Source organism: Daktulosphaira vitifoliae, unplaced genomic scaffold (genome assembly GCF_025091365.1).
Source record: "Daktulosphaira vitifoliae isolate Bord-2020 unplaced genomic scaffold, ASM2509136v1 Scaffold_1, whole genome shotgun sequence".
NCBI lineage: Eukaryota > Metazoa > Arthropoda > Insecta > Hemiptera > Phylloxeridae > Daktulosphaira > Daktulosphaira vitifoliae.
In genome coordinates this window covers 61009220-61020784 of record NW_026099572.1, presented here as the reverse complement: position 1 = coordinate 61020784, position 11565 = coordinate 61009220, and the positions used below count along the sequence as shown (strand labels likewise).

Here is an 11565-nt window from a genome sequence, read left to right as displayed (position 1 = left end):
CGGCAAGCCAGTTCATGAATACCTGTGGAAAATTTTATTTTATAAAATTTTGATTAAAGTAGGACAAATATTTAAAAAAAATCTAGAAGAATCCATCATAGTAAAATAGTACTTGTAGGAGTGGTTATTTCCCTTAATAATTGGCTTTGGATACACCTTTATTTCTTCATGCTAAAATTAGACATAACAAAAAAAAATTATTATAAAAATAGGATAAAAAAAACCCAGCACAGGGGGTTCGCGGCACAGTGATGCCATGGTATAGTTGGATCAAGTATAATGATATCTGACAGTGATTAAAGTCACTATCATAAGAAACGCTTCGATGCAAATCTTTAGATAGTGTTTAATTTTAAAAAATTGGTGTATTATTCCAAAAGCTACATGATCTGCTAGTTCCTTATTAATATCTTGATTAAGATAAGTATGTCGAATGAAAAAGAGATTATTAAAAAATATTATTTCTCATAAAAAAATTGTNGAATGAAAAAGGGATTATTAAAAAATATTATTTCTCATAAAAAAATTGTGTTGATCCATACACTTTTCAATAAGTTATAGCATTATAAAGTTAAATATAATATAAAAAATAAAATCGAGAATTTTTACACGAAAATAGCATTTGATAGCCATTTTCGCCGTGAAGACAAGTCCAGAGGTCAAATTTTTTTTTTTTTTAAATTAAAGTATATTACATTAGCTTTAATTTAAGATATATATAAAAGTGTCAGAACTTCCGGAACACTTTCAAAAATTATGTTGAAAAAGTTCTACTTTATATATGCATTTTTTATATTTTAAGCCCCCGCATATATAGGGAAATGGTCCGATTTAAAAAAAAAGTATGTCCAATGAAAGATGTATATAAATACTACTTCTCATGAAAAAATTGTATTGATCCATACATTTTACAAAAAGTTATAGCATAATAAAGATAAAAATGGAAAATACAAAATCAAATATTAATTCTCATCAAAAAATTGTGATCCATACATTTTTTAAAAAATTATAGCATTTTAAAGTTAAAAATGTAAAAAATAAAATCAAGAATTTTCACATGAAAATAGTATTGGGTAATCATTTTCACCACGAAGACAAATCCAGAGGTCAAATTTTATTTTTTTCATTATAAAGTGTATTACATTAGCTTTAATTTAAGATATATATAAAAGTGTCAAATCTTCCGAAACATTTTTAAAAGTTAAGTTGAAAAAGTTAATTTTTTGTGAAAAAGTTGTCATTTTAAATCCCCCCCTGTGGGCAGATAAAAGGTCAAATTTACAAAAAAATATACCAATTGATAAATAAAGGCATCAAGCATCTATGAAAATAAAAGTTTTATTGATATGTTTATTTTTGAAAAAGTTACGGCAGTTTTTAGTAAAAAAAATTTTTAAAATTTCAAAATTTGTAATTTTTTTTGAAGTTTCCCCCATTTACGGTAAAGAGGGAATTTTTTTCAATTTTTGAGGGTAAAGTCTTCGACTAGATACGATTTGTGATATTTTGACGTATCGTTGAATGAAATCCGTTCGGTGAGAGCTGAGAAAAAGTGATAACAGACACAAAAAAAAAACACATCATTATAAAACCAATACCTTCTCAGATTCGCATCGAAGCTATAATAAAACTCAAATCAATTTTTCATTGAATATAAAATATTTATTTTATTAATACCTCAATAAAGTTAAGTGTACAGAGTGATCTGATAACTATTTCCCACGTAATTTTTAAGTTTACCACATTAATTTATTTATTTTTCAACAAATAAGTGATGAATAACTTACTTTTAAGTATTTGCTAAACTTCTCAATAATTGTTCTAGCCCTCAAATATTATTTCAACCACCTCAATTCATGCTCTGTAATTCACGTATCGGCCGGAATACTTTTTACGATCAATTTTCCATATATCTTTTTGTTTTTTTTATTTTTACAATAAAAATGTAAACATAAAAATTTTTGTGTCAAATCTTTTTTTTAATAAATATGTGAAACAATTTGCAAACTTTTAATCCCAAGACTAAAATCCCATGTGCCGTCCATGTATAATGGTGGTAATAAGATGTCATGCGTTTAGATTACAGTCAAACAGCAGCGTCGTCAAACCATAACATGCGTCGGTTTTTTGGACATAACGGTCGATTAATAATCGTTTACGCAACGGAAAACCTAAATTTTCAAGTGTTGAACGGAGCTTTTTCTAAATGACATAACATTCTTTCTCATTTCGTCCACCACTGACTAAGTAATTCATATAAAAATCTTTATCTATTATCCATTGGGCTTTGTTATAATGTTGTTATTGTGCTATTTGAGTCTAGCAATGCGTAACTAAAAATGAGGCACCTTCGTACCATAGGTAATAGTTTGAAGTTCAAATTTACGTAATGGTATGCAAATGAAATTGTAATAATATATGAAAAAGGTCGGATTTGGCCCCTTTATTAATATAAAGTTTGCTCTGATGTAGTAGTAGCTGAACCATCATGGACTGCCCTGATTTTGATAAGCACAGGATTAAGCATTGTCATGTTTAAATATTGCATGATGGGGAGATAATACACTGGTTGATCATGAATAGGTCCAGCGGGTCTCATGTGTCCCATAGCCAAACTTGACGATTTTATGAAAAAGTAAATACTTTTTCATAAAACCGTCAAGTTGTTTAGCTATTAATTATATTTAATAAATCTGCGTTCTAAATTGAAAAATTTCCTATGTGGCATATTAAAAGAATCGCCCAAGAGTGATGGACTTTACATAAATGGGAGTTTTACCACAAAACGGCCATCAGCATTACAACTATGTGTTGCTTTGAAATGTTCCTCAGCCGAATTTTCTTCTTGGATGCACTGAGCGTATTTAATGGTTGAATATAAACAGATATGTTTATTGAGCATACATAAATTGAACTGTAATGATGTTATGACCATACAGAGCCATTTTCCTGCAACATACCAGACAAACTTAGTTTGATTTAGTATAGCACTGTCAGGAAGTGATATTTTTTTTACCAGCCCAGATGTCATAAAATACATTCGCACCAATTAGTATATCAATGGGCACTGACTTGTTACATTGTGGTTACGCCAAATCACATTTAATATGATCAGGTATAATCATAAAATTTCTATTAGCATAATGTGATAAAATTATATTAATCGTTAACAATACTCAAATTTTTTGTTTTTTTTTTTTTTTGTGTCTTTTACCTCTAATTCTCAGTTCTCACTGGACCAATTTCTTTCAATGATACCTAAAAGATCACAAATCGTATTTAGTCGAAGACATTACCCTCAAAAATTAAAAAAAAAATTCCCTCGATTTCCGTAAATGGGGGAAATCGCCAAAAAAATTTAAATTTTAAAGTCAGTAATTTTCGAAATTTTTTTTTTCTTAAGATTGTCAACTTTTTTAAAAATTAACAAATAAACATAATTTTTTTTTNTTCCGGAACATTTTCAAAAGTTAAGTTGAAAAAGTTAATTTTTTGTGAAAAAGTTGTCATTTTAAATCCCCCCCTGTGGGCAGATAAAAGGTCAAATTTACAAAAAAATATACCAATTGATAAATAAAGGCATCAAGCATCTATGAAAATAAAAGTTTTATTGATATGTTTATTTTTGAAAAAGTTACGGCAGTTTTTAGTAAAAAAAATTTTTAAAATTTCAAAATTTGTAATTTTTTTTGAAGTTTCCCCCATTTACGGTAAAGAGGGAATTTTTTTCAATTTTTGAGGGTAAAGTCTTCGACTAGATACGATTTGTGATATTTTGATGTATCGTTGAATGAAATCCGTTCGGTGAGAGCTGAGAAAAAGTGATAACAGACACAAAAAAAAAACACATCATTATAAAACCAATACCTTCTCAGATTCGCATCGAAGCTATAATAAAACTCAAATCAATTTTTCATTGAATATAAAATATTTATTTTATTAATACCTCAATAAAGTTAAGTGTACAGAGTGATCTGATAACTATTTCCCACGTAATTTTTAAGTTTACCACATTAATATATTTATTTTTCAACAAATAAGTGATGAATAACTTACTTTTAAGTATTTGCTAAACTTCTCAATAATTGTTCTAGCCCTCAAATATTATTTCAACCACCTCAATTCATGCTCTGTAATTCACGTATCGGCCGGAATACTTTTTACGATCAATTTTCCATATATCTTTTTGTTTTTTTTATTTTTAGAATAAAAATGTAAACATAAAAATTTTTGTGTCAAATCTTTTTTTTAATAAATATGTGAAACAATTTGCAAACTTTTAATCCCAAGACTAAAATCCCATGTGCCGTCCATGTATAATGGTGGTAATAAGATGTCATGCGTTTAGATTACAGTCAAACAGCAGCGTCGTCAAACCATAACATGCGTCGGTTTTTTGGACATAACGGTCGATTAATAATCGTTTACGCAACGGAAAACCTAAATTTTCAAGTGTTGAACGGAGCTTTTTCTAAATGACATAACATTCTTTCTCATTTCGTCCACCACTGACTAAGTAATTCATATAAAAATCTTTATCTATTATCCATTGGGCTTTGTTATAATGTTGTTATTGTGCTATTTGAGTCTAGCAATGCGTAACTAAAAATGAGGCACCTTCGTACCATAGGTAATAGTTTGAAGTTCAAATTTACGTAATGGTATGCAAATGAAATTGTAATAATATATGAAAAAGGTCGGATTTGGCACCTTTATTAATATAAAGTTTGCTCTGATGTAGTAGTAGCTGAACCATCATGGACTGCCCTGATTTTGATAAGCACAGGATTAAGCATTGTCATGTTTAAATATTGCATGATGGGGAGATAATACACTGGTTGATCATGAATAGGTCCAGCGGGTCTCATGTGTCCTGACACGGCACCGCCTTTTGCTCTAGGCTGGCGCTCACCCGTGTCTCTCTCGATATCAGCCGTCCAGCTATTAATATGACAATCGGTTGTCATCGGTCGTCACCCCGCCCTTGACACTGAGATAAGGCCGCCGCCGAATATGGATTACCGATATTGCGGTCTGTTGCGTTTCGACGTTCATCTCGACTGGTGGATCTCTTTTATTTTGGTGTGTCTTTAATTTGGTGTTTTTCGCTTTTCCGGTTTTTACCTTAACTGGTTTGTGCTTTAGTAGCATCTCGTGGTGTACCGTTTGCTCGTCACACGATTTTGAAGTTTGCGACTTGGTAAAACACATTGTACTCGTGCCCTCATTTAACGGTGTTACCTCCTAAGACTAACGGATACAACCGATCACGGTAACCGTAATTGACCAGTGTAATACTGAACTCATCGGTGCGAATTGTTACGAGTGGTTGTCGTAATTTTATGACTCATTTATATAAACAAACGGTATTTATATATATATATACATATATAGTTATATCATTTACGAGTGCGTGCTAATTGGATACGCGTTAGTCCCATAGCCAAACTTGACGATTTTATGAAAAAGTAAATACTTTTTCATAAAACCGTCAAGTTGTTTAGCTATTAATTATATTTAATAAATCTGCGTTCTAAATTGAAAAATTTCCTATGTGGCATATTAAAAGAATCGCCCAAGAGTGATGGACTTTACATAAATGGGAGTTTTACCACAAAACGGCCATCAGCATTACAACTATGTGTTGCTTTGAAATGTTCCTCAGCCGAATTTTCTTCTTGGATGCACTGAGCGTATTTAATGGTTGAATATAAACAGATATGTTTATTGAGCATACATAAATTGAACTGTAATGATGTTATGACCATACAGAGCCATTTTCCTGCAACATACCAGACAAACTTAGTTTGATTTAGTATAGCACTGTCAGGAAGTGATATTTTTTTTACCAGCCCAGATGTCATAAAATACATTCGCACCAATTAGTATATCAATGGGCACTGACTTGTTACATTGTGGTTACGCCAAATCACATTTAATATGATCAGGTATAATCATAAAATTTCTATTAGCATAATGTGATAAAATTATATTAATCGTTAACAATACTCAAATTTTTTGTTTTTTTTTTTTTTTGTGTCTTTTACCTCTAATTCNATTTTTTTTTTTTTTTTTTTTTTTTGTGTCTTTTACCTCTAATTCTCAGTTCTCACTGGACCAATTTCTTTCAATGATACCTAAAAGATCACAAATCGTATTTAGTCGAAGACATTACCCTCAAAAATTAAAAAAAAAATTCCCTCGATTTCCGTAAATGGGGGAAATCGCCAAAAAAATTTAAATTTTAAAGTCAGTAATTTTCGAAATTTTTTTTTTCTTAAGATTGTCAACTTTTTTAAAAATTAACAAATAAACATAATTTTTTTTTTATAAATATCTTAGGTTGTGATGTGATGATATATTATTGGTTATCTCCTTATTTTACTGCTTAAATTTAAGGTCCTAATAGCACATCCTCTTCCCACCAAATTTTATAAGTTGTATTTTATTTTATTCACATCTCGCCTAGTGCTAAATTTCTTTAAAGTGTGTGGTAGTAATATGAACATGTCTACAAGTGTAAAAAATATTAAAATGTCTATGTGATATCCATCTCAACCTAACTTGACTGTACTTGCAACGTCTGTATTAAATTTGATTTTTGTTGAGAGAAAATTCATACAAATCTGCTACACATAGTTAACGACCGTTCTTCATCGGTGGTAATAATAATATATCCGAGTATCTACTTTTGGATAGATATCGATAAATTTATTAATTTTTTTAATTTAATCGATGAAATTTTATCATTTATGGTAACTCGTGTAAATTAAAAATTTATTTGAGTGCCGTTTTCAATATTGTAAAATCGAAAAGTTTCTTAACAATATCGGGTAAAGTTAGTGAAGAATAAAAAACGGGANCTCGAAAAGTTATTTAACAATATCGGGTAAAGTTAGTGAAGAATAAAAAACGGGACGTATATCATTGACCGAAGAAAATCTGATAGCGTTGAAAGAAATAAAGTCACGTCTCTTGGAGGTAGACAAAGAGAAATATAAAACATGCAACTTATTGTATATGCAGAGTATAGAAGTTAACAAAAAAGTTAAGGATATAGCAGTAAACAAGTTTTTGGTATTACACGAAAATTCCTTATTATCAAAAGACGTCAAAAGCACTATACAAAAAATAATTACATTCTATTATAAATGTATCGTTAAACGTAAATGGCATCAATTCATTGCGGATTTCATTTACCAAACTAACCAGGATATTATGCAAATAATTTTAAATTTTTTAAAAAAGCAATTGTTTTTAGTAGTATGTAAATAGCGGGTTCTGAGGATCAAAGGATGCCGCCATGGTAATTAGTGTCATATGTCATCAAAAGTAATAAATGAATAGTGTTAATGGGTAATTAAACGGCTAATTAAAGTCAATCGTAATTGTTAGAGTCGTAAATCTAGTGTATAATTGCTAAAATTGTGATAATAATGTTAGTTGGCGGAGGGTAGGTGGTCAGCTGAGTCGGCATTACGTTGTTGTCGGTGTTACATATGCAGCATCGTGTGCCCCTCGAGCAGGAGCATCACAGGTGTTACGTCATATAATCACCCTTAAGGTCAATACGTCACATACAATAATAATAAAGACTCTACCCCTGCCTACACCCTTACCCGGCAGTTGTGCGTTAAACGGTCGTGCGATATATTGTGTCATCGCCGCCGCTATCGTCGGGGTATAAGCCATAGGTCGTGTAACCCATAAATGACACCTCATTCGTTACCGAGAATCAATTGTCTAACAGATGATTAGAAATCGTGCACCAACAACATTGCCTGCTGACTATTAATCGGTTCACAGTATTTTTTAATCTATTGTGAGCCTAAAATGAATTATTTCACTAATATATCGAATATATTTTCGAGTCAGTAAATTATTTAAAAATTATCGAGATATGCAATATTTTGAGGAACGTCTAAGCGATAAAGTCAACGGTACCGGTGGAGACTTTTTACATTACGAAGGTTGTGAATTATCGGATGAGAAAAAAATTCGGACAATCCTGAATTTGGATGCTCAGTTGTGAAGCAAATTTATTATGAGCTTTTGGATTCAATCGAAACAATTGAAAAAACGGTTAATGCAAATCGCAACGACAGTAAGTTCTCCTATACGTGACTTTTCCAGTCAAATTCGAAGATAATCGGAATAAAATAACATAAAAAACAACTAGTTCTTTATTGAAAATATTATATATTTGTACTTTTTTTTGTTTCTATACTATATTGTAAATTATACAATAATAAAAATACATTTGCAAATACATTAGAGTTTTCATACTTCAACCATGAATGCGTAGTATTCCATTTGACAGTCGTGAATAATTACATAATACAATGATGTTTTATCAGGAAACTGTTTAGAGAATTCGAAATCAAAACGTAAATAAACCGTTGAAGACTTGACGGTATTGTTTTGTTTTGTATAATCTATCACAACTATGCGTCCACGTTTTTTGTAATTTATATAATTCAGTAGAGAGTACGGATCTTTACGACATAAGTACATTGTCTAGAATTGAGTGTACGAGTTGTAAAAATTGTGTACTCATTGTTGTCGAAATCGGCGTTTTCGTTCTCGTATGGGTATTCATCCGCGTTCTGATACGCTTTGACATTTCTCAACGAACAGTGATCGAAATCTCCGAGAACGTGTTCGTTCTCATTACCCATAACAATAAGTAAATATCTGGATTTTTCCACGTTCGAATAGTTGCGCGCCGACAATGTGTGATGAATTGTCTGTAGTACCAACGGGTAATCAGCAACATCCCAGTGTTGGAATTCTGACGGGAGTCATTTCTGCTGTCCAGAATACGTATCGACCCAGTTCGGTTTTCACACTGAATTCAAAATACTTTACCACCTATTTGATTTTCGATATTTTCACGTTGATTTGTTTTATCAATGTTGCAAATTGCACTTTATCGTCTGTTGTTGTTGTCTGTAAAAAAAATGATACGACAGTGCTGTCGGTACTCGATCTATTCAACAGAAGTGTCAGTACAGCTTATCAGTGTGCGTCGGTATCGTTCGAAAAATTCCATGCACATAGACAATGGACACTTACCACAAATTCGGTCACATCAATATAATCGTTGTTGTGCAAATTTTGCGCATATTTACATTCGGCCGTTTGTAATCGTCGGATGTCGTTGGGTATGAACGAACAATATCCCTTGATGGTTGTAGCCAATGTATTTTATCTTGTCCATTTCTTTGCCTGAAATCTGATTTCATCGAATAGGTGCTAGAGAAAATTTTGTCCCATAAACATTTCACTGACTGTTCCAGCTGGTGGTTTTACCAGTTTTCCCTCGATTTGCAAATAACTTTCGCACGGCACGGTGTATTTTCCTTGTTGCTCACTTCTATACGGATTTCATCATTGTGTTTGTACGAGTTGTTGTAACTCTGATGTTCCAGATAGTACTCACGTTTTACGCTGTCGTCTTACTGACATTTGTACATTTTGAAAATTCGATATTTTTCTTTGTTAATTGTTGCTGCTGCGATAGCGTTACACGTTTGATTCATTGCTCCGTCGTAGAGTATATGCTGTCACATAAATGATGGTGCACTACACTCCTATTGAAACTCAGAGGCATTTAAATGGTGTCAACATGTTTTTCCAGTATAGAGACACGGTAGTCGACTGAATAAAATTCTCGAGCTAGTGCTTCCAAACGATGAATTATAGCTGAACTGTTGTTATTGTTGTTGTTGTCACTGTTTATCAGCTGACAGCTGTTGACGAATGTTTGAAGGAGCAGTAATAGTTGCGAGAATATGACTAGTATGCACAAAAATAATCCAATTTGTGAGGAATCAAATTGTTTTATATGGTCCCGTAATGTCATCGTATTTTCATTCATCCTGTTTGATGTGTAGATGCACTGTTAACTTTTCTCCTCTTAAGTTGACACGTTGTCCGTCTTGGTCGAGCAATATGATTCGAATCGTGTTCAATACATTTGTGTTTAACGGATAATAAATGAATTGTCTGGGACACTCGATAATACGGTAGGCCGGTGGTACGTTTGGAAAGAATTCGTGCAATGTATGCGATTGACGTCCTCCGTGGTACGAGCTAACATTTATATTGCAGTCAACTCGTATGCAAGTTACTTTTGTTATAGATAACGGTAAATATGATATGTGTTCCATTTTCGGTACCAATACACGAGGTCGGAATACCAACATTCAACCGATTGATTGAGGGTGTACAAAAGCTATGAAGTGATCACATTTGATTGTAGCTGCGAAAATAGTTTTTTGTGCAGATCGTTTTTGTTTTTATCCTTTATTTTCTCCACCACCGAGTTGAGTATTTCATAGAATGCATACTTGTCAATTTGAAACCCGAACCCAACTTCTATGGTTGCAGGTAAAAACCTTTACACGTACTTATTGCAGTATTGTCTTTACGACTGAATGCGGTCGCCACCTTGACCACATTTGCAGCTCCGCCTGCCAAAGCTCCAAACGCCAACAGTCCGGTAAATATGAGTATGAGTGGTAGTACACCACCTTTCGTTTTTGGAACATTTATGGTGCGGGATAGTGGAATTTTTTTCTTTCTCACCACACGCGGTGCAGCCATTACGGATCGTTTTACCACACTCAGTATATCCATTTTTTTGTGCATTTTGATCAAGTTTAGCCTCACGCATGACTCGTTTGAAACCCAAGACGAGTTCACATTTCAATTTCATCGCGTTGGTAACACCCTAAGCTGCGAATCGTTCAGAAAATTTAGTGTCTATGTCCAACACTCTTTCCCAAGCCCAATGTTCAAACACCTTATCCACTTTATGACGGTCCTCGAGATTCTTGTATTTTCTATAAATTATATCATGGTTGCGGCAAGCAGCATCAAGAGGGTTCACTTTGATGTCACCTCGCTTCAATCTATTTTCTAACCGCGTTCCAGAACCCGCAAATTGATAACCTAAGTAATAAACATTTAAAAAAATATTAAAACGAACGTTGCAAATAATAATTTTGAATAATTACACTCACACACCTGGAATGTGTGCTTCGAAAGGTAATTTGTAGATTACAGTGTTCAATATTCCTGCAATTCGTTTTCCACGTTGTTTCTGTTTGATCATTATTTTTATATTGACGGTTGTTGAATGATGACGTGCGTTTCAATTGCTATCTATCGTGAATTTTGAGAAAAGTTATGATATTGCACCCAGTAAACACGGTAAACTATTGCCAAACGTAATACGTGCATTGATTTGCGGACTGTGAAATTGTGGAAAAACAAACTTGATATTTTTCATACTAACCACTGATATCAGCGAACTTCGATTTGAAAATGTTTACGTTTACTGGAAATCGTTACAACAGTCAAAGTATCAACTACTCATGGAAGTTTTACGCGATTTCCAAGGAGTACAATTGTTTACCTATGAAAAAGGTGAGAATGTACTATCGGTGAACAATTTCCCACCCAATTCCGTGTTCATATTCGACGATGTTGTTATTGAAAAACGAAATGTGATGTGTGATTATTTCGTGCGTGGATGTCACCGTCGAGTCGATGTGTTTT

At 32.6% G+C, this 11565-nt stretch overlaps 1 protein-coding gene across 1 annotated transcript; it reads right to left on the bottom strand.

The window, feature by feature from the left end:
• Positions 1–10690: 10690 nt before the first annotated feature.
• LOC126894446 (uncharacterized) lies at positions 10691–11317 on the bottom strand. Its single transcript, XM_050665492.1, has 2 exons — positions 11032–11317; positions 10691–10956 (listed from the first exon to the last, which is right to left on the bottom strand). The coding sequence occupies exons 1-2, from the start codon at positions 11117–11119 to the stop codon at positions 10736–10738; spliced, it is 309 nt and encodes a 102-aa protein (XP_050521449.1). The 5' UTR covers positions 11120–11317; the 3' UTR covers positions 10691–10735.
• Positions 11318–11565: the final 248 nt, after the last annotated feature.